Source organism: Bison bison, unplaced genomic scaffold (assembly GCF_000754665.1).
Source record: "Bison bison bison isolate TAMUID 2011002044 unplaced genomic scaffold, Bison_UMD1.0 scf7180017864068, whole genome shotgun sequence".
NCBI classification, from domain to species: Eukaryota; Metazoa; Chordata; class Mammalia; order Artiodactyla; family Bovidae; genus Bison; species Bison bison.
In genome coordinates, this window is record NW_011494640.1 from 2,785,103 (window position 1) to 2,809,381 (window position 24,279).

General features: G+C 41.1%; 1 protein-coding gene across 1 annotated transcript in view; it reads right to left on the bottom strand.

Annotated features, from left to right (window-relative positions):
• Nucleotides 1-1,159: 1,159 nt before the first annotated feature.
• Nucleotides 1,160-24,279, bottom strand: part of RNF19B (ring finger protein 19B) — a 23,698-nt gene continuing 578 nt past the window's right edge. Inside the window, exons 2-10 of the mRNA XM_010837087.1 lie at nucleotides 24,051-24,279; nucleotides 12,648-12,853; nucleotides 11,324-11,465; nucleotides 8,850-9,012; nucleotides 8,080-8,194; nucleotides 6,693-6,833; nucleotides 5,561-5,768; nucleotides 2,978-3,109; nucleotides 1,160-1,996 (exon numbers count right to left, since the gene is read on the bottom strand). Of these exons, the coding sequence (XP_010835389.1) occupies nucleotides 1,528-1,996; nucleotides 2,978-3,109; nucleotides 5,561-5,768; nucleotides 6,693-6,833; nucleotides 8,080-8,194; nucleotides 8,850-9,012; nucleotides 11,324-11,465; nucleotides 12,648-12,853; nucleotides 24,051-24,279 (1,805 nt within the window). The 3' untranslated portion in view covers nucleotides 1,160-1,527. The remainder of the gene's footprint in view (nucleotides 1,997-2,977; nucleotides 3,110-5,560; nucleotides 5,769-6,692; nucleotides 6,834-8,079; nucleotides 8,195-8,849; nucleotides 9,013-11,323; nucleotides 11,466-12,647; nucleotides 12,854-24,050) is intronic.

The following is a 24,279-nucleotide window of genomic DNA, read 5'->3' on the forward strand; positions in this document are numbered from 1 at the left end:
TGCTAAGAGCTAAGAATCTTCCAAGCTGGCTGTGGTCCAGACTCATCCTCATCGTAGTAAAGCACAGGCCAGGAAGACAAAGAGCAGGTGCATCTGTGAAAGGAAACAGAAAGCCATCTGGTCCTCGGGGAAAGGATGTTTTCAATTCTTCCTCTGGGCCCAGGGTTAAAGTGACAGAGAAGTTTGGCACTGGAAGCTCCTTAAATACTCACTTACTGTCTGAGAGTCAGTAAATTAGGGGCATGAGAGTAACTGATTCAAACAGTCACAAAGTAAATTACTGCCAGATTTGGAAACTCACATCAGGTCTCATGAATCTTTTAATTTTTCTGCTATACTATGTATGAACATTCATTTCTAAGACCATTATTCTCGACAGAGCCAAAACCAAGGAGTAGCTCAATTCTGACAAATTTATAAGATGAGATAAAATTAAATATGCTGTGATTTTGATGGCATGTCTCCTCTCTCCTTTCATTACAAGTTCTAGTCAGATTCCTTTGTCCCTTACTTAAAACTAGATTGGCAAAACTAGAAAGTTGTTTTTTGCAACAGGGAATGTGTACTGGAAAGCATAACAAACACCTAGGTATTGCTTGGTGATTAAGCAGAATAGGTACATTTCTTCATCTAGGAAGAATCCTCTGTTCCCCAACGTACAACCATGCAACATTCACTGGGATTTCTGAAGAGCCAGTAGAACTGACACCCCTTCCCTCCTTGGAAGCACATTTCTAACAGTGAGTATAATGCAAAAAGGGGTAAATACAGCTTAACAGGAAAACTGCACAGCTGCCTCTAGAGGGCATCTGACTGACTCCAGCTAATTCTTCAGTCTGACTACACAGTCCAAGACAATCTTGGCTTTGCTTTCTGTCATGCTAGGAGTCGTGGGTTTATATATGAATGGCACCCCACTCCAGTACTTTTGCCTGGAAAATCCCATGGACAGAGGAGCCTGGGAGGCTGCAGTCCGTGGGGTTGCAAAGAATCGGACACGACTGAGCGACTTCACTTCCTTCCAGTCTGGTTAGAATACCATCTTTCTTCCCTGGGATTAGGAAAGTTCAGATTTATAGACTGTTAAAGACGTAGTGGTCTGTTTCAATCAAACACTTGGCTCTGGAGGACTATCCAAGCCAAGGAAAATGAGAGGAGCTGAATTACGACAGAAATTTTTATTTATTAAAATGTGTCCTTCAGTAATATGTTAGCATACATACAATATACACACATACATCTGTACACTCTTTGACACACCTCACGGATTGCCACCATAAGTTTAACCAATAAATTAAAACTAAAAAAGGGTAGGGGGGGCGAAGGAGATGTGGGGATGCATGGAACTAAGGGCAAAATTTCCATGTTTCATCTGGTAAGAAACTGCAAATTTCTCAGAATTTCCCTGGGGAAAACCTGTGACCAGAGAATCTCTGAAATAAAAGTACAGAAATCCCTGCCCCCCAAAAAGATTCCAAAAGATGCAGTTACAAGTGTGCTTCTCAAAACAGGAGCATTCATTCCACTTCATACTCTGGCTTCTGCATCTTCTGGCCTCAAGATAGTCTTGCCCTCAGCTGGGGCAGAGAGGTTCATATGGGCACTTGGGCTTGGTGCACCGGGGGCTCTGGGTGTTGAGGGGCAGGCTGCGGCTTGGGAGCGAGGGGAGCCACACTCATCTGAGGTGATGTCTGGCACGTCATCTGACTGTGTATCAGAGCTCTCAAGGTCACTGCGGATGCTCTCGGGCTGGGCCAGGCTGATGTCCCAAGGTTTGCTGGCCAGGCAGTCTTTCTGTTCACAGCTTTGGTGTTTGCAGGGGGGGTCCTCTTCACCGTTGCCACTGCTGCCGGAACTACCACCGCCGCCTTCTTCTTCATTCTCTGCCATCTGTGCATGAACATGGAGTGAGTCCTCTGTACTGCTGCCACTCACTAGCTGATAGTGACTTGGTTTGGCTTCAATGTCCACTTGGATTTCCATATTGTTGCATTCTCTGTGGAGACAAAATCCACTTTGCTGAATCATGCATGGGTCATGCTACACCTGTTGGTAAAAGCAGTTTGTGGGTTCAGGATTAGAAAGTCCAAAAAAATAGGTAAATAGTAGACTAGAGCTCACTTTTAGAGAAAATAAAATTTAATCTAGTACTCAAATAAGATGGAGAAGAACAATGAGATCTCCTTGCTGATTTAAAATACGCACACAAACATCTCTGACAATTTATTTCTTTTAAAATTTTTATTGGAGTATAGCTGATTTACAACGTTGCATTAGTTTCTGCTGTGCCGCAAAGCGAATCAGTTATACCTATACACACAGCCACTCTTTTTAAAGATTCTTTCCCCACATAGGTCGTTATAGAATATTGAAAAGAGTTTCCTCTGCTATATATCCTTATTAGTTATTCTGCCAATTTCTTTAAACAACTAAAAATGAGCTTCCAAAATTCAAGTAAGGATCAGAACCTCACACTATCTTCCTCAAAATATGAAAGTGAAAGAGTCACAGCTTTTTACTTCTCCGCTACAATGAGAAGAAACCAGAATCTCTCCAGTAGGGAGTGCTGTAATCACACCATACCAGATACACGAGCTTCTCAAAAATAGAGAAATAGGCTACAAGGAGCCACGTCAAGCAAGGATCAACGTAAGAGCAGAAACCATAGAGCCACAGACATCAGTGAATACCCATCTAGCCTGTTAAGTTCCATGTGAATAATTACACTGTTAAAACAGCCAAAAAAAAAAAAGAAAAAGGAAGAAAAAACCTCTAAAAATCAAGTGCTAACAAGAAGAATCAATCAAGAGATGCCAAACACTCCCATACCAAGAATGTGCTCAATGAATTCACAGGGTATACACACCATGTATCCCACTGTATGGTACACAGAGCCCTAACATGAGGCATTGAGCTTCTAGGGCCAAAACTCAACCAAAAAATGCAACTTCTCCTAGGCATCTGACTGTTCACATACCTGTCCTGTGGGTTGTAGGAACTGATTATGGAACCGGCCATGGCACGAGTGCTTGCGTTGTCACTAATTGCACCAAGACTGGCTGTGTCTTTAGGGAAAATTTCCTTTTGGACATCGGCTTGGACTTCTAACCTGTGTAAAGAGGGGACGTTTAAGTTAATATGAGACCTGGGTATTCCAAGACAGTCTGCTTCCTGGCACATACCTCTTACATTATTCTCTTGCAAATTGAGTTGATCTGATCTTCTCCAAATGCCAAATAGCTCAAAGAGATGCCCACACATTTTCTCTCTTAAAGTTATCTTTTGAAATCGTCCCCTCCTTTCCATCCCCACTGCTACTGCTTAACTTCAGGCTCTTAACAGCTCCCGCGTGGGTAACTGCAATTGTGCTGTCTCCAGTAGCCATAAGTTCAAGTCAAACAACTTTCAGATCAGTGCCAAAGTGGATAATAACCTAATCACTCTAACAGCCCCTCTCTTGGCTCCCTCTTACCATTGGGCATTTAAGGTCTACCTGATCTGCCTCCAAGCTCTGTTTCCAGTTCCACCTCTAACCACAGATCCTAAATCCTAATCACATTGGATTTTTTCCCCTTACACACCTATACACATTGTATACCTCTCTGACTTTGCATATGCTAGTCCCTCTCTTTGAAGTTTCCTTTCTCTATGTGACAAATTCATACTCAGTTCTTAACAACAAAGGAACCATTATCTCCCTCCCTTCTTCCGTCAAACCACTTTCTGCAAAGTGCTTCACAGCAACTACCTATGTATTAAATCAATTTACACATCTCTCTCACACTCAGTTGTGAGCTCCAAGAGGAGAGGCCACATCTCATTTACACTTTACCCTCCATGTCTTCCATGTACTAGGAACTTAAACATTCAGCTTCAAGGACACGTAAGAGTCAGCCTCCAACAACGGCAGCAAACTTTCCCAATGGTGTCTCAGAGGACCCATAGCTTTTCCTATCTTGGCTCCAATATCATTTGGTTGCACATTTAAGTATTTCCTCATAATGGGTTTCACAGTCAAACCCATCTGACTCATTCACTTCCTATAAAAGGCTTTCACAGAACTGGAACAGCTGGCCTGGCTAAGCTGCAGTTTCAGCAAGTCAGTCCCCAATTATGTCTGCTTATTTACAGGGGTGTTGGTTTTAACAAAGCACAGCAGTGAATTCTCCAGCATGTGGAGGCGGGATCCCCTAACAAGAGAGAACCACAGTCAGGAGACACCAACAGGTCAGCAGCAGCCTACAGCTGCACATTCAGTCAACCTCCATCCTGCTGTCTGAGTCTCTGCTCTGCTCCTCCAGCCTTAGATGCCCTTCAGGAATGTGCCTTAGTCCGGGAAAATGAGGCAGTGTAGTGGGAAGTGCATTGAGTCAGAGACCTGGGTCCTGGTTTCAGCTCTGCCATAGATCACTCTCAGAACTGGAAGAGGCCTTTCACAAAGGCCATCTCCTTGGGTGGTTCCCAGAAGCTGGTCTGTGCAATGGTTATGCTAGAATCAGCTGGGGAGAATTTTCAAAACAGAGATTCCTAGGTCCCACTCTGGGAGATTCTAATTTATTAATTCTGGGATAGGGCACTGCAATCTATTTTTAAAAGGCTCTCAAGCGAGTGACACGCATTCAGGTGTGGGATCCAGCCCATCTGCCAACTGCTGCTTGACCTCCTAATAGCCAGTTGGCCCTCTGGTCTCACTTCAAATACTTCCAGAGGTACAGAGCTCAGTATCTACTGATATAATCCATTCCTTCTTTGGACTTTATACAGATTTTTCCTACAGTCACTGTAATGAAACAAAATTTGTTTCCCTCTAGCCTCTGCCGAATCATCTTAATCTATCTCTTGGCATGAGGCAGAAGTCTTAATCCTTCTTTCCACTTCAAGGCCCTTCCGATACCTGAAGGTAAGCATCTCCTCTACCTCTGTACCTTGTTCTGTATCACCTTTACCCCTCCTCAGGCCTCTCTTCTCCAGTGCATTCAAATAACTGCTTCTCACGTAACATCTGCTATGCTCCTCTGAATGTGTTCTGTTTTATCTACCTGGTGAAACAACCAACCAAGTCACAACCATTTTAGTCATAAAGACTTACATATTCTGAACACAAGTGTATAGAATTGATTTTTCTTATCAAATGGGAATCAGAACAGGAAGGTTATAAGGTCACAGTACCAATAAGCCAACAAGATACAGCATAAATGCTGTTCAACTAAAAGCCAGTGACAAGCCTAATGGAGGGCACAGTCTTGGGAATTCTACAAAAATGCATGCTTCCCCTTCCTAAAAGAGGCAGCCTAACACAGTAGAGGGAGGATCTGAAGTCAAGATTATTCTTTATATGGAGTCACTATGGTACAGTGGGAAGAAAAACAGAATTTTTATGTTGTGTCACTCAACCTTTTTAGCCTGTTTTCTAATTGCAAAAGTTAAAAAAAAACCCAAAACCCCATTGATGATTAGATTAAAATGAGATGCTATATGAGACGTGCCTGGTACAGAGAAATGGCTCAACATGATATGTTACTTCTTATAATTCCAACTAGTTCTGTCAGAAATCGCTTACCTGCTGTATTTTCCCTTGCCACTGGAAAGAATGCCACCACTCAGTGTGCCCCCTGAGAGGGCTGCAAAGCTGGCTGTTTCGCTGTATGGACCTTGCATAACACTGAGTCCATCTGTAGGGCTTCCACTGGTGCTCAGTACGCTAGTTAGACCTTCAATGCTGCTTTCCCCAATGCTGGGATTCTTGAGGGCTCGCCAGGCATCTGCCACTGGGGATGGAACCAAACATCACAATTGAAGATAGCACAACATCAAAACAGGGTCTGGCATCTTCTTGCAATGACTCTTTAGAGTAGAGAACAGTCATATAGAAAAACACTCATTTATTCACTTAATGAATAGCATCTACAAGCAGCCACCATGTATCAGGTATTTTAACATATGCTCACATTTAATTTTCCCAAGAAATAGGGACTAGTAACCTCAATTTTAGATGAGGAAATGAAAGCTTAGAACTAAATGCCTTGTCTATGGTCAGTCACACAATACTACCATGTGATTCTGAGTCCACTATTCTTTCCATTATGCTACAGATGCCACCTAATCAAACATAAATATTTCCAAATACATTTAGGTCATGTGCTGATTCTAGTAGGAAGTCTGAAAAATCTCTGGGGATCTCTGTGTCTCAGGCTAGTTAATATGGTAAAGTGGAAACAATATCAAAGCATAAGTCAGAAGACCTGCTTCAGTTCCAGCTCTTCAGAAGTTCTTAAACCCATTTAACAGATGTTGAGACAAAGGCATAAAGAAGTTCCAGTTAATCGGGGATAATAACAGCCCTAGTCCTCTCTCTTCAGAGCTGTTGTAAAAACCAAGTGAAATAATAACTGTGTAAAGTCTTCTGAAAATTATAAAGTATTGTGCAGATATAAGACTTTATTATACTTATATAATTTACTATTACCAGCATATTTAAGAGTTACTTGGAGTACCTGCCACACAGAGGCAAGTACCAGAGGAATTAACCTAATAACTCTGGAACAAAGAAATTAAAAGCTAAAAATACTTTACCTCCTATAAAGCTCATTATCCAAAGTAATCCAATGTCAATCTCTCTGTAAAATGTGCTGAATTTCACTGACTTTTATCTTGTGTCCCATAAATTCAAAGGGAAATGAAAATTCTTTTACCTGTGATTGGACCATCATCTTCATCAAACTCAATTTTCACTCCCTTTCCATTGGCTGTACTAACTCCACAGCCACCTCCTCGACAGAGAGAAATAGGCACAACCCCATAGACATAAGCCAGCATGATAGGGACGCCAATACCTGGGAAGAGAAGGAAACACGTCAGCAAGCCATCGGGTTGCAGCTGTCCTGAATTCTCCTTCCCATAGGTGAAGACGGACAAACCACTTTATAAAGGGTCAAAGAAAGAATATGACTGTGCTAAAGACGCAGCCTGGTCTAACAGAATGATGACTGGACTTGGAATCAGAAAGGCCTGGGTTAGCATCCTGGATTCAATTTACCAGCCATTACAACCTTGGACATGTCTTCCTTGGGCTGCCAACGATCAATGCATGCATAGGGCCCAGCACAGCACATGTATGTTGCTTTCGTTTCCCCACTTCCCTTCATTGCTGAGATGCTAATCCCAGAACAAATTAATAATCAAACATGAAATAAGTGACTGAGGGTTTAGGATCCCTGCCCCACCCCTGAGTGTTAATTCTAAAATCTTACTGCTGTGGAAGGCAGAAAGGCTTAACTGTTAAGAGCCCAGACTCTGAAATCAGACTGCCCTGATTCATGTCCCAGCTAACGGGACAACTTACTATACCTTCTGTCACAACTATGCTGTTGTGAGGATTAAATGAATTAATACAGGCAAACCCTCAGACCTGCTCCTGGCAAATGGAGTTATCTTATTATTATTCTAAAACAAACCCTCATGCCTCCCAAAATACTATGAGGCATTAAGTATATAAAAATTTTGTTTTGTGGGTTTTATGGCAAGTGGAGAGGGAAGAGAAAAGGTGAAAACCTAGGCCTTAAAGTAATATCCTTTAATTCAACCTTTTTTTATGTGCCAGATGGAGTTCTAGGTACTAACTTAAGAATAAAAGATCCCAAACTCTGATACTTTAGCGTGGCTGATAATAATAACGAAAGTGAAGTGTTATTTGCTCAGTCATGTCCGACTCTTTGAGACCCCTTGGACGGTAGCCTTCTAGGCCCTTCTGTCCATGGAATTCTCTAGGCAAACATACTGGAGTAGGTTGCCATTCTCTTCTCCAGGAGATCTTCCCGACACGAGGATCAAACCCAGGTCTCCCACATTGTAGGCAGGTTCTGTACCATCTGAGCCACCAGGGAAGCTTGATAATAATAACAATAACAGTGCCTACAAGAGTTAACTCCCAAGGTGGGTCTGACATAAAAATGTAGGAGCCTCCAGAGGTGAAACATCTGGCCAGCTGGCTAAACTGTGAGGCCAGAAAGCTGACTGGAGTAGGTGGGGTGGGGTGAGGCCAGGTGGTAGAGGGAGTCGTAATCTTGGCTAGCTTCTTACCAACGCTAACCGCAGCAATGACAGGGGATGCGATGACCGACAAAGTCACTCCTCCTGTGATCGCCAAATTCCTCTTATGTTTGGAGGTTTTCCTTCCCTCATACCTGCTATGAATCTAAGAAGAAAGAAAATACCTGTCAGTGAGTTAGGACATCAATCTTTTTGCTGGGGAGAAAAAGGATAAGTAAATATTCCCTTATAAGTTATCTATATTAAAACATAGTCCCTCATCTCAAAGAGACATCTTTCTCACATTTTAATCTAACTCAGACCAGGAAGGTATAGTTAAGTTGCTCAGTCGTGTCTGACTCTTTGTGACCCCGTGGACTGTAGCCCACCACGCTCCTCTGTCCATGGGATTCTCCAGGCAAGAATACTGGAGTGGGTTGCCATTTCTTCTCCAGAGGATCTTCCAGACCCAGGGATCGAACCCAGGTCTCCCACAATAGAGGCAGACGCTTTAACCTCTGAGCCACCAGGGAAGCCCCAGGAAGGTATAAACTAATATGAAAAAGTTAATACAAGAGACAATGTAGGGGAATGAAGTAAGCATTTCAACCTTTAAGTCACTGAGACAAACCAGGCCCAGGATGTTAAAAAGAACTTTTAGATCTCTTGGGGGTTTATGAAAATCCATCTAAGAAATTAATGTTATTATTCAAGAACCAGTTGGCTTTTAGGCAGCTCTGAAATATAAGCTCCTCCCCATTTCCTTCAAAACTCTACCAACAGATCTGAAGATGGAAGAGGGACAGAACTCAACATCTTACCTTCCTACCAACATAAACAGGAATGCCGATGACCATGGCAGGAATGGCAATGCCAGCAATGAGGGAAATCCCCACTGGAGCACCAATCAATGTGCCCAGCTGCCACAGAATTTTCTTCTTACGGCTCCATGGCTTCTTGCCCCAGAATGTACAGCCAGAGGGGCTGCAGAGGAAATATGCCAAAGTTAATGTCAATATTATAAATGCTGCTGTTGTTACCAGAGAGTTTGATAAGAGCAAGAGTTAATAGTTATAGAAGGTTATAAGAAATGAATATATTGCATGAGGGGAAACTATTTAGAGTTCTGGCTCTTTATTTTTTTTGTAAAGGCAGGTCTCTAAACTTGAAACCTCTTTTCCATTCTTTTCTGCTGAACTCCATCCTCTCTAACCCACCAAAATGAACCTACTTCTTTGTGTGATACTACACAGGAACCTGTAAGTCTATACACTTGACATCTCATCCAAACATTTTGTATTCTGCAGTGAAGGAACTCTCTTTGATTTGCATAGTTTTCTTGGCATATATAGATACTGCAAATCATGTTCCTGGGATAAGATATAAAAATATTTCATCACACCCTTTACAGCAGTTTCATACTCTGAGTTTGCCCACTTTTACACTTAGTCGTTCTGAGTCCAGCCATTTTTGTTTACTCCCTTTGTGCTGTCTTTTCTACTAGACAGGGTAAGCAATTTTGAAAGTTAGGGGTCACGTCTTATGTACTCCTAGGTCCGTAATAACTGGTATACTGTAAGTACTCAAATGTTTGCTAAATTGGAAATGAAAGTGTTTCATCTACACAATGAATGTTAAATTTGTAAATATTACCTCCTTCAGGACAATATTTCAATGACTACTACATCCAAGGTACTGTAAAAAGGTTAACATCGGCCTAAGATTCATAATATAGCTTAACAAAATTAGACATGTAAACGAAGTAACAGTCATAGTGTTTATAAAGGAACATGTAAAGAATGTCAGTAAAGAAGAATGAGGCAGAAGAAGCTGGGGGAAGGCATCACAGATGGAATGGCATTTAAAGTGGCTCTTGAAGACTTGATAAGAACTGAACAGGTTGAGATAAAATGGGGTTGCTGGGAGGTGAGGTGATTAGAAGGCATTCCAGGCAAAGGAAAGAACATGAACGGTCAGGGAGCTAAGAGCACAGAAGAGACACACATAATCTGGGATACAGTATGTATGAAAGCAAAATGGAAAAAAGTAAAAAGTATATTGGGGCCAGACTGTAAAAAAAACCTTAAAAACCATCCTAAGGAAGTTGAACTCTATCTGGAAGGTAAGGGAAAACAGTCACTGGAAGTTGCTGAGCTGGAGAAAAACATGATTGGAAGGGTGTTTCAGAGGAAGTTTTTATAGCTTCCTTATGCTGTAATGGCATCTGGTCCCATCACTTCATGGGAAATAGATGGGGAAACAGTGGAAACAGTGTCAGACTTTATTTTTTTGGGCTCCAAAATCACTGCAGATGGTGACTGCAGCCATGAAATTAAAAGACGCTTACTCCTTGGAAGGAAAGTTATGACCAACCTAGATAGCATATTCAAAAGCAGAGACATTACTTTGCCAACAAAGGTCTGTCTAGTCAAGGCTATGGTTTTTCCAGTAGTCATGCATGGATGTGAGAGTTGGACTGTGAAGAAAGCTGAGCGCCAAAGAATTGATGCTTTTGAACTGTGGTGTTGGAGAAGACTCTTGAGAGTCCCTTGGACTGCAAGGAGATCCAACCAGTCCATTCTAAAGGAGATCAGTCCTGGGTGTTCTTTGGAAGGAATGATGCTAAAGCTGAAACTCCAGTACTTTGGCCACCTCATGCAAAGAGATGACTCATTGGAAAAGACTCTGATGCTGGGAGGGATTGGGGGCAGAAGAGAAGGGGACGACAGAGGATGAGATGGCTGGATGGCATCACCGACTCGATGGATGTGGGTTTGAGTGAATTCCAGGAGTTGGTGATGGACAGGGAGGCCTGGTGTGCTGCAATTCATGGGGTCGCGAAGAGTCAGACATGACTGAGCGACTGAACTGAACTGAATGCTGTAATGAGAGGACAGATGATGTCTCTTTGACATCCTTTACCCTCAATCAGTAAGAGATGAAGATTATAAATAAAAACAATGGACCTACTGTTTTTATGGTCTTGTTCTCTTACTGATTTACGTAAAAGGATGTCAGAGGGAAGGGTGAGATGAACTGGGAGAGTAGGACTGACATACATACACTACTGTGTGTAAAGCAGAGAGCTAGTGAGAAACAGCAGTATAGCACAGGGAGCTCAGCTTGGTGCTCTGTGATGACCTAGATGGGTGGGACGGTGGAGGCAGAAGGGAGGTTCAAGAGGGAGGAGATATAAGTGTACATTTTAGCTGATTTATTTACTTCATTGTACAGCAGAGACTAACACATTGTAAAGCAATTATACTCCAAAAAAAAAAAATTATTCTCATCTCACCTGAGGTAATGCAAATCTGAGATCTCTTTCATACAAAGCCAACAGAATTCACAGCCACACACTGCACAGGTCATATGATTACAGCTTCCATCATTCATCTTGATAATGTAAGCACTGCATCGTGGGCATGGCTTGATGTCATCTGCTGAGGGGAGGGAAGAAGAATGGGTAGAAAAATACCCCTATTTAAACCTAGTTTGGTTTTATTATTCCCAGGAGTATGCATAAGAAATGAGACAGTCAAGAATTTCTGACTGAGGATTCCAGATTGTGCAAACCCACTTCGCTGGAAGGCTGGCTACGTCTAGACCTCAGGAAATTTCATAAAATGGATCCTGTCTCATATTGAGCTGCCTATCCCCCAAACTGGCATCTTACACAGCACGTGAGCCACACTCTGAGCAAAGAGACTTCCCTAGGGAGAAAGATGGTTCCAAGAAAAATGGAATTTCAGCAGTCAATAGGCTGGCAAATTAAAAGCACAGTTCTACAGGAAGAACAGTCTGTAGCCTGCATTTGGCTTTAAGTCTTGAAAAATCTTAGTTCAGGAAACTCCTTTCACAGGTTCAACAAGTATTACTGTGGTTTGTTGTTAACACACTCCACAGCCTCTTGCCATGATACTTTAAAATTCAAAACCTAAAAACACTGTGTGTGCTAAGTAGCATACACCTGGTAATTTTCACAGCAAGCTAGGAACTAACCTATTAAAAACAAAAAGGAGATTAGGTTGTGCCAGGAAAAAGTGATTGGTAAATCTTTCCTACTAGCTTTTCCCAAATGACATCAGTGAAATAAAGCACATTTATAAAAGTTAGTAAGCCCACTGACATTTTAAAACAGGTTTCCTTTGACATGGCAAGGTTGAAACTGAATGTGTGATATTCCTCCTTTTAAGGTTAATCATTAATCCATACTAACATCATTTGCTTTCCTCAAATCTGTACCCTACTTCCAAAAACAGTGATGTACTTAAAGCTAGTAGGAAAACAGGATAGGTCTAATACTAAATGTCTTTCTGCTCATGATGAAAGGACTGAAAATGCCCCTAGCAAAAGTACCTAACTGCTCTCCAATTTGAGACATATTACTAAGAAGGTAGAAACTACAGAATTCAGTTTTGCTTTATTCCAATTCACCTGGGTTGGACAGCCTATAAACGGCCAGAGAGAGAAGCTACATATTAAATATAGTATTGAGAGTATTAGCAAATAGTTTCTGCTTTCTAATCCTTGAATCATACATTAAGGTAATCTCTCCCAACTTTGGGCTCACATTATGAAATATCAAATAAAGAGACAAATGAGACTACGCCAACTTATACCTGGTCCAGATTCTTGTCCATAACTGAGACCTGAAGTGTGCTTGGTGCGGACTCGCAATGTCTGTGCCCTCTGCTGACGGGCCATATCGCATGTCTGATTTGGATGCCATATTTGCTTGCAGTGGTAACAGAACTCAGTCTGGCAGCCTTCCCTCTCACAGGTCAGCTTTGGGCAGCTGGCACAGCCATAGGCAATAACTGCATACCTGGGTAAGGAAATAGGACAAGATATAAATAAGCTAAGACATTATGCATTGGTTCCAGTGGGGTAACACTGTTTGGTGTACCCCACAGTTCATATGATATAGAGGAAAGAACACACATATGTGTAACATGCACGCATATTCTGTGTGAGAAAGTTCCAACCAGAGTTTGAACCCATGTCCCCTGCAGTGGAAGCACAGAGTCTTAACAACTGGACTTTCAGCCTGAATTCCTAGCATGTATTCAGTCATAGTTTAAGCTGCTTTGGGAACAGTTTGTCATAGCAAGTTTCATAAATAAGGGTACAAAACTATTTCCTTTCGATGGTTTGCTATATTTAGAGAAATCAGAATTTATTTAAAGGACAGAACATTTGTATAATCAAGAACAATAGAAAAAACTAAAGCAAGTATACTTTTAAAAAAACTGTGGTATAGTTCATGTACAATATTATATGTTTCAGGGGTACAACAATGATTCACAACTTTTAAGCTGTATTCCATTTATAGTTATAAAATTTTGGCTATATTCCCTGTGTTGTACTATGTATCCCTGTAACATTTTAAGACATAGTAGTTTGTACCTCTTAATGCCCTGCCCCTATCCTGTCTGTCCCATATTCCTCCCCTCTCCCCCAAGGGTAACCGCTAGTTTGTTCTCTATATCTGTGTGTCTGTTTTTTAATAGTCACTAGTTTATTTTTTAGATTGCACACATAAGTAATATCATCTATATTTTTCTTTCTCTGGCTTATTTCATTTAGCATAATATCTTCTGGGTCCAACAATGTTGTTGAAAATGGCAAAATTTCATTTTTTATGGCTGAGTAGCATTCTATTGTATACGTACACCATATTTTTAAAATCCATTCATCTGTTGATGGACACTTACGTTGTTTTCATATCTTAAAAGTGAAAGTGAAAGTCACTCATTCATGTCCGACTGTTTGTGACCCCATGGACTATACAGTTCACAGAATTCTCCAAGTCAGAATACCAGAGTGGGTAGTCCTTCCCTTCTGCAGGGATCTTCCTAACCCAGGGGTCGAATCCAGGTCTCCTGAATTGCAGGCAAATTCTTTACCAGCTGAGCCACAAGGGAAACCCAAGAATACTGGAGTGGGTAGCCTATCCCTTCTGCAGCAGATCTTTCCAATCCAGGAATTGAACTGGGGTCTCCTGCATTGCAGGCAGATTCTTTACCAGCTGGGCTATCAGGGAAGTCTTATATCTCGGCAACTGCATATCTTGGCAACTTTCATATTTTGGCAACAGCAAATAATGCTGTTATAAATGCTGCTATAAAGGTGCATGTATCTTTTTCAACTGGTGTTGGGTTGTTTTTTTTTTTTTTTTTCAGATAAATACCCAGGAATGGAATTGCTGGGTTCCAGGGGCTTCGCAGGTGGCACTAGTGGTAAAGAACCTGCCTGCCAATGCAGGAAACATAAGAGACACAGGCTCCATCCCTGGATTGGGACGATCCCCTGGAGGAGGGCAGGACAACCCACTCCAGTATTCTTGCCTGGAGAATCCCATAGACAGAGGAGCCTGGCAGGCTACAGTACACAGGGTAGCAAAGAGTTGGACATGACTGAAGCAATTTAGCACGCATGCACACATGGTAATTCTATTTTTAATTTTTGGAGAAATCTCCATACTGTTTTTCATAATAGTGACACAATTTACATTGCCACCAACGGTGTATGAGGGTTCCCTTTTCTCTGCATCCTTGCCGGCATTTGTTATTTGTGGCCATGTTGATGATAGCCATTCTGAGAGGTGTAGGTAACATCTCACTGATTTTAATTTGCATTTCTCTGATGATTAATGAATGATGCTGAGCATCTCTTCATGTGACTGTTGGTCATTTGTATGTCTTCTCTGGAAAAATGTCTATTCAAGTCTGCCCATTTTTCAACTGGACTGTTTTTGTTTTTTTGATGTTGATTTGTATGAGCTGCTTATATATTTTGGATATTAACTCCTTATCACTCATATCATTAGAAAATATTTTCTCTCATTCAGTAGGTTGTCTTTTTGTTTTGTCAATGGTTTCCTTTGTGGTACAGAAGCTTTTAAGTTTAATCAGGTCTCATTTATTTTTTTTAAGAAATACTTTTTAAAAAAATTACTTATTTTTTTTTTTGGCTGTGCTGAGTCTTTGTTGCTGTGCACAAGCTTTCTCTAGTTGCAGTGAGTAGAGGCTCCTCTTTACTGCGGTTCGGGGCTTCTCACTGTGGCGGCTTCTTTTACTGCAGAGTACACTCTCCAGGGCATGGGCTTCAGGAGTTGTGGTATGCGGACTCAATAGATGCAGCTCATGGGCTCAAGAGCTTGGGCTCAGTAGTTGTAACAAGTGGGCTTAGTTGCTCCCGGGCATGTGGAATTTTCCAGAACCAGGGATCGAACCCATGTCCCCTGCATTGGCAGCTAGATTCTTATCCACTGGACCACCAGGGAAGTCCAAGGATCATTTATTTTTGCTATTGCCTCTGCTTTAGGAGACAGATGAAAAAAAAAATACTGCTACAATTTATGTCAAACAGTGTTCTTCCTATATTTTCTTCTGGGAGTTTTATGATTTCAATACTTTTTCGTTTTTAGGTTTCACAGTGAAATTGACCTGATGACAGACTGAAAGACAATTGAAAGCTCATTTTATCTTTCCATAATTTTTTCCAACTTGAATGTACACCTTGAAATATCTTCTTTCTTGACAGGTTCCAGAATCCAAGAATACCACTCATCAGTCTTATTAATCAACATGGAATATGGCGATTATTTCCTCCTAATCCCTTCTGATAAAATATTCTTAGTTATGAAACACAATTCAGAATCTATCAGCACCAACCAGAATTAACTGTTTCTTACAATTCATGTTTATTTAGCAAGAATTATTTTCCTACAAACAATCCAATGTATTTACAACTATTAGCCTTTCTAACTCTAAAAATCTCAACTAAATGCACAGGCTACCCTAGTAAGTGGATGCATTTAAAATAAGAATTAAAAAAAAAAAGTAATTTAAACAAACGAAGAAGGGAAGACAGCAGTAGTGAAAGTTCAAACAATTTTTTTTTTTTTCAAACAATTTTTAAACAATTCAACGATTGCAGGCTTGGTGTTGTCATCCCCTATTCCATGCTCTCCTCCAACAGCCAAAGACCTCAAACAACTTAAACAAAAGAATAATAGCATTTTCTTAGATCTATTTTACAGTTTGCTTATTTGATTGTACACTAGATATTTATGACAGCAACTTAAGTTCCAGGCTTATCATAGATTCTGCAAGTTGATTTGAGAATGACACTGAAAATATCAATGACAAGGTTTCATCTATGTTACACAATACAGGCTGTATTAAAACACTTTTCAAAAAGAGCAAAGTGAGTTCAATGTATAAATGCAAATGATTCATATCCTGTAGGAGTTCTGAGCAAATTTATCCCACCTAGTTGCAAAATAACTACTAAAGATAAACAACATTTTTCTTGAAGAAAGTGATTTGCTTGCTATTTTGTGTTAAATAAGAAAGGTACTAGGTGATCTCAGAAAAAAGTATTAAGTCAACTTCAGACAAGACAATACAAATTAGACAGATTGCCAGTCAGGAAGCCTTTGAACATTTCATGATACATTTCTACCTCACATAGTGGAAGTAATATTTATTAACAGATTTTTCTTTTTCTTTTTTTTTAAAAAACATTTGATAGGACTGACAATATCAATTTTGGGTGTGGAATTCTGAAGGAAGTAAAATAACCTCAAATACTCATGAACCTACAGCAACCTATTATTGTGACACAGAATTACTCAGGGCACGAGACTTGGCATTCCGGTTTTTGGGTGCCTGGTCTAGGCTCTTTGCCCCTGACTCATACTGCATGACACTGAGCTAATTAAAATCTCCCAACTTTAGATTCTATCCCTAAAATGGAAGTATAGGTGCTTGCCGCTTTCAAGTGTAACTAAACATGTTTTAAAACTGCATTTGAGATCTTGCCCTGAAAGTTATGGTATAAATACACAGCACATGTTGTCGTACTTCCTGGCCTTTGCATATTCTATTCCTTTCTGCCTTGAAATGCCCTTTGCTTACTTCTTGCCCTGGCAAATACTAATCTGTTTAAGAACCAGCTCAAATGTCATCCTTTCTATAAAATCCACTTAACCTCTCCAGGCAGTTGGTTGCCCACTTCCTGTCTGTGCATAATTACTTCACAATACTTAACACATTATACAGTAAATATCTGTTTTTATGTATGCTTCTCCCAACCAGACTAAGCAAGAAAAAATACCAACCATTTTTTAATCTCCAGGGTCTAGCACACTGATTCATGCTTAAAACACCTGTTTTGAAGGAATGATATAGAGACCCTCTCCTCTTTGGGTTTTTTATTTTACCCAGGTCTCTTCTCTTGGGCCATTACATTTCCCTAAAGCAATCTTTTAAACTTATCTATGTATCTATTGGCTTTCTATATGCCAATTATTGTAACTTAATCCTAAAATTCTGTATAAGCCCTTTTGAGGAGTAAATTCCTATATTCTGAATAGGGCAATCTCCTACTCTAGGTAGTCAAAAAAAGAAAAGAAAAAAAAAACTGTTTTGTTCTTTCTCTTCTCTGGCCTACATTGGATCTCTCTCCTACTCTGCTTTCTTAGCTCAACAGAGCATTCAGGTTTGCTAATTAGAAGCTAAATGTAAGGTCTAGGAAATTACATGATGCCAAGAAAACAGAAGCATCCTTTCTCCCTCTTAAGTTCATACAACTTATTAATTCTGTCAATTTGCCATCTTCAGAAACATTATAATGTGACAGGCTAGACCACAATACCTTACTCTAGCCTGGGGGGATGGAAATCCCATTAGTATAAATTTGATTAAGTGCCAACAAATCCTGGTAGTTAAAGAAATGTGTTCCTATATTATGTCTATACTTCACTGTTCCAGGCCATGTAACTTCTTTACAAACAGACTGAACATATATAAGGGTGGATGACACAGGCCGAGTGAGCCATACTATCACTACCTTCCTTTTTACTGCCCTAGTTCAAAACCATGTCATCTCTTGAACAGACAACTGTAAGACTATCTGGTCTGCTTATTCCCTACTCCAATCCAAAATCCAATGCCAAAAGTTTATCTATCATAATGTTACTCTTTTGCTTAAAATCCTTCAAAAAAAAAAGAAAGAAAGAAAAAATTCCTTAAAATCTATACTTCTTTGCATGGCATACTTAGACCTACCAATTTGAATCCAGTCTACCTTTTCAGATCAATCTGAAGTCACTTCCCAGATCATGCTCCCCACACTGCACATCCAGAGGCAAACCAAATTAGACCGCAGACTTAGTCCTGAATTTACATACCTCCACGCATTTGCTTGTAACATTCTGGTTTAAGACGCCTAATTTTCTCTACCCTCATCTTTGTTTGAAGTGAAGTGAAATGAAGTCGCTCAGCCGTGTCCAACTCTTTGCGACCCCATGGATTGTAGCCTACCAGGGTCTTCCATCCATGGGATTCTCCAGGCAAGAGTACTGGAGTGGGTTGCCATTTCCTTCTCCAGGGGATCTTCCTGATACAGGGATCGAACCCGGGTCTCCCACATTGTAGACAGACACTTTTACCGTCTGAGCCACCATAAACTTCTACTCATATTCTTCAAGCCCTGATTAGGTATCACCTCCTCCATGAAGTCTTTAGTGACACAATCATGCAAAACCTTTCATTCATCTTCTAAGAACACTTGTATTTTCTTCAATATCTATTACACTGCATTTATAACTATCTGTCTGTCTCCTCCACCAGGCCAAACATCCTGTCAAGAGGACCATGTCTAAGTTCTTTTTGCAATACTCAGACCTCACCTAAGGTTCAACACCATATGATTCCGAAAAGGACCGCTGATTACCTGTCTGTCCTCTTCTTGCCCACCCTTCTCTTATCTGTTTCTCCTCTCAAAACTGTGGTGTTTGTATTCTTTACCTCCATTATCAAAAATTTAACTACTCATACCATTCTTTTGGGACCTAATTGAAAGACTTTGTTCAGAGTTGTAGAAAAAGTTGGAACATAGATATCTTAGTCTAGAAGAGCTCTCAATTTACTCAGAGCACAAGATTTAGTGTTAAATAAGGACACTAACAGAAGACAGGCCAGAATAACTGTTAAAGGAGCTCAGAGAACTACAAACAACCAAAGTTTCAGGTCTGCTTTAAAGATGTCATCAAAAAACAAAAACAAACATGTTTCTTTACCCTGCATATTAGCATTAACAAGATTTACAGTGTATATCAGAATTGTTTAAAGGGTCTAAGGAGCTCAGAAATAAGGGTTGCTTTATTTTGTTCAATCCAACATTTCCCAAGCTTATTCAATCCCAACACATTTTTCTTTTCAATAATACCTATACCCTGAGGAAATACTGATGTAGGTGAAAAATAGAAAATAAGATCAAAAGATGGTTGGAAACCATAAAGGCTCTTAAATCATAAGGATAGATCATATAAATAATATGTTCTTAAAGACATAAGAAGTCGTCTTATAGGTTAGGTATGAGCAGTTTTAAGCAGGCGACTGATATAAAATGTTCTGTTTTAGAATGAATACTTTGGCAAATATGAGAAAGATACATTGGGCTGGAAGATGATGTAAATGGTGGATTGTAGGGGATACAGAGGTGCAAAAATGAAGCTAAAGAGCTAAATTAAGAGAAAAGATTCAAGAAAGCTTCAGAAAGGAAAAATCCTCCCTCACTGACTGAGAAATCTGTCTTGCTCAGGGAGCTTACTCTTCTCTCATAAATGTATTAGGGACAAACAGAAGCTTCCTGTTTTTAAGATAATTCAGTCCAGTTGTCTAGGAAGGCCAATAGACAATACTACCTTCTGGGAACAGGTATGCAGGGGGACTCTGCAGGAGACAAAGGCAGCAATGAGAGGCTGAAGTGGTGGACTGCACAAAGAATTTAGGTCAAGACAGTCTTATCTCCTATTCATCTGTACAGAAGATCTGCCCCCTGTATGCCAGGAAATATTCTGTTGTCTCCTTTGCCAAACCCTCAAGTCTTCTAGGACAAACCTAGATAGTGTATAGTCGAAAAAGGTCCATATAGTCAAAGCTGTGGTTTTTCTAGTAGTCATGTATAGATGTGAGAGTTGGACCATAAAGAAACCCAAGCCCTGAAGATTTGATGCTTTCCAACTGTGGTGCTGGAGAAGACTCTTGAGAGTCCCTCGGACAGTAAGGAGATCAAACCAATCAATCCCAAAGGAAATCAACCCTGAATATTCATTGGAAAGACTGGTGCTGAAGCTGAAGCTCCAATATTTTGGCCACCTGATGCAAAGAGTTGACTCAATGGAAAAGACCCTGATGCTGCGAAAGACTGAGGGCAAGAGAAAAAGGCGGGTGACAGAGGATGAGAAGGTTGGATAGCATCACTGATTCAATGGACTTGAGTCTGAGCAAACTCAGGGAGCTAGTGAAGGACAGGGAAGCCTGGCGTGGTGCAGTTCATGGAGTCGCAAAGACCTGGACATGACTTAGTGACTGAACAACAACAACAATCTAGAGCTTCTGAAAGATTTAAAGACAGGGCACTTACATGTTTACATGATTTGGAGGTTTCTGAAAAGACCCTGTGCTTAAGTAGAGACTCTAAAGGATAGCAGATCAGTTGTACTATTTATCAACTGTGAGACACTGGGTCCCACACTTAAACTTCTCTGAACTGCCTTCTCCTTTATCAAATGAGTTTACCACCATCTACCTGCATAAAACAGTTACAGTCTGAAGATTATAAAGGACTATAAAAATGTCAGTTAACTGTATTCTGAATGAATTTTATCTCATTTGAAAGCATGTTTTAAAGGTTATACTTGGTGGGAATTGCCTGGTGGTCCAGTGGTTAAGACTCAGCAGCTTTCACTGCCATGGCCTGGGGTTCGATCCCTGGTCTGAGAACTAAGATCCCACAAACTGTGCATGCACAGTAAAAAAAGAAAAGAAAGATTACCTTCAGTAATACTCTACTTAATAATATTAATGTGAAAGTTTTCCCACAGAAATTGGTTTCCTTATTTATGAATATAATAAAATTGTATTCAAGTATAGGAAAAGAAAAATTCAAGACTTTTTTCTATGTTCCAAAAATATTCATAAGCAAATAATCTTTTAACATATAGTGCTTTTATCATGAGCAATCACAGAGAAACTAGTGATCAGAACTCTGTAAGATCACTCATATGCTCCCCTCACCCCACCAAATAGACACACACACACACACAGAGTAAAGAACTTGATAAATTTGGCTGACAGAAACTTGATCTGTGGTCAGTAAGATGATCAGGTATGAGAAAAAATAACTGGGGTCTTAGGCTTCTCTTCTAGTTCTCATCCATGACTTTTATCTGACCCAAAAGAACAACAGTTTGATTAAAACAAAACAACTATTTTTCTCATGACATTAAAAAGAGATGGCAAAACCACTGGCCACATCCCCACCTATTTGAGAAGTGATAGAAATACAAAGTTACTCCCTGTTTATCTAATATCTTCACCTGAATTCTCAAAACACTCTGAAAATATCAATTAGGCCTCTCAAGGAAGGAAAAGATTAGGCCTATATTAGATAAGAAAAATAAAAGTAGGTAAGAGGCAGTTAACAAGAAGAATCAGAAAAGAAACCAGATTCTAGCCTCTTTGGCTCTCTCAATGTTGTAGGCCACACTTGATGAAATGACCCAAACAGTAGCATCCCCAATAATGCTGATAAGCTTGTGCTTTCTAAAGCTTTGAGAGAAAAGCATACTGGCCTTGGTTGGAATTAACACCAGTGTTCCAAGCCTGGTTCCACCACCCACTAGTTGTATGACCCTAAATAAGTCACTCAATTCATTTAAACTTCAGTTTCCTTATCTGTAAAACTAGATCAAAGGTATCTTATTATGTTGCAAGGAGCAAATTAAATTATGTATGCCTGGCACATGGATACTCAGATGCTAGTTTCCTTGCTCTCCCTACACTTCACCTTCTTTAAACCCACAGATTTAAAAGTTATATTAAAATTGTTATAATTTTTTAACTAATTAAAAAAAAACTCTGGATGATAATATGATAGTAATTCAATACTTGATTAATATAAAAATGGCCTAATACTTTAATAACTTCCAAGTCAGGAATGGTGTAGAGTTATCATCAAGATTGTAAGTTAATTCCTGTCCATTTTAATTGATGTGAGCAAAGACAGAGATTGACTCAGAGAAATAAACAAAAAGAGAACTTTCCCAGAAATAAAATGTCAGTGATCCCACATTTCTCAGTTAAAATTCAAGGAAATTCACATCTCAAAAAGGAGATAATATGAACCAAATTTGGTTCCAAAATGAACCAAATAGTGTTCTCTTAAGTAAATATTCCCTTAGTTCAGAAAATAGATCAATACTGTCTGTAAAACTTCAATACCACATAAATTAACCTCTTAAGGCTAGGAAGACTACCAGATCTCCAGATAAAAGCAAACTTTTCCAAGGGCCTACAAGGTTTTTTTCTGATACTTATTATTAATAACTGAAAGTGAAAGTGACCTACCATAGACAAACACCTCAACCTTTGACCACCACATTTCAAAGTAATTTAGAAACCTCATCTCAGTGAGCTTAAATAACACATACATTCTAAATAAGTTTGGCAGAATAGAAAAATAATAAGAAATTAACTCATCTTACCCCCCTAGACATGGGCTTCCCTGGTGGCTCAGACGATAAAGCGCCTGCCTGCAATGCGGGAGACCCGGGTTCGATCCCTGGGTTGGGAAGATCCCCTGGAGAAGGAAATGGCAACCCACTCCAGTATTCTTCCCTGGAGAATCCCATGGACAGAGGACCCTGATAGGCTACAGTCCATGGGGTTCCAAAGAGTCGGAAACGACTGAGCAACTTCACTTTCACTTTCACCCCGCCTAAACACTCTATGACAGCTTCTTCTGAAGGAGACAAATAGCAGCATCATGGAAATCATGAAAGAGCCTTGATATATAGGCTATGATTAAAAGCCCTTAGTTCTTTTGAAAGAAAAGAACATACAGCTTTTTACTAGGAGTCCCTAGCCCCTTTCTGTCCTCAAAACATGACACACAAGAATAAAATGATCCGGCCAAGGTCACAGAGCAGGTAATGACACACTCTGATGTCCCTCTTTCCTGCAGGCAACCATTTATGGGATGTTATTATTAACTTACTATTACTGACAGTAACACAATCAGATTTTTAAAAGTAAAGGGTGGGGGCGGGAGGCGCCGGGGGTGGGGTGGGGGGCTTTCCACTGAATTCTCTAGATGGCAAAATCTGGTGGTATTAAGTCTCTGCATCTACACAGTGCAACATCAAGAACTCAAGATCGGAGGAGTTGGGAAACCACATTTTCTCTTAATCATATCAATCTCTGGGCATCCTTCTCAGTGCCCCCATTGCCTCTCTGGACAAAGAAAGGGTCTGTCCACTCCACACCCTGCCCAAGGCAGCAGTGTAAGGACCACTGGGGTGGCCACACAATAGCCAGGCACAGAAGACACACCACAATGCCCAGGTTGCCCCCAGAGCGCTGCCAGTGAGCTGTCCTTTCCCGCTAGAGCCATTTCAGTCACCTGCATCCCAACTTTCAGCAGTGGTGGTCTCAGCAAGAGCACACCTTCTCCTGCAACGCTGCGAAGTTTGCCCCTAGTCAACTGGACACACCCCTCCAAAGCGCTGCCCTTTCAGAATGATGTTCTTATTCCGTCCTTTGCCAGATATCCCCTCTCTGTCCTCATTCAGAGATACCCGCTTCCTCTGGAGAGGGGCGTTCGCCGGACCAAAAACAGCCTCTGGCTGCCTCCTGACTTGATGGACAGCTCCCTTCTTACCCACTGCTCGACCCCCACCTCAAGTCCTCAGGCAGGGGTTGGGTACTGGGTGCGTTCACCTCACCCGTCTGGGCTTGCCAATGGTTACCGGTTACCCGCCGTAACTGCCGCCTGGCCTCCCTTCCTCTGGTTATCCCTCACCTCTCCCTCCACGCTGGGACACGGACACACACACACACGGTGCGTGGAGGACCGCCCCTCACGGCCGGCCACACGCAGGGTCTAGCCTTCGGCCCCAGGTCCCCTCCGCCGCGGCCACCGCCCCAGGGCCACGCCCCCGCGCTCACCCGCAGTCCGGGGCTGGGCACCAGCGGCAGTCGGGGTCCGAGGCCAGGTAGCGGCGCAGCATGAACTCCTCGTACTTGTGCATGAGCGGCGGGTCGGCGAGCAGCAGGCGGATGTCGTGCGGGTTGAGTCGCTCGCTGCACTCGGGGCAGCTGATGGGGACCCGGCTCTCGCTGATCTCCAGGCGCAGGTAGTGGCGGAGGCAGTCCCGGCACGAGCGGTGCGGGCAGC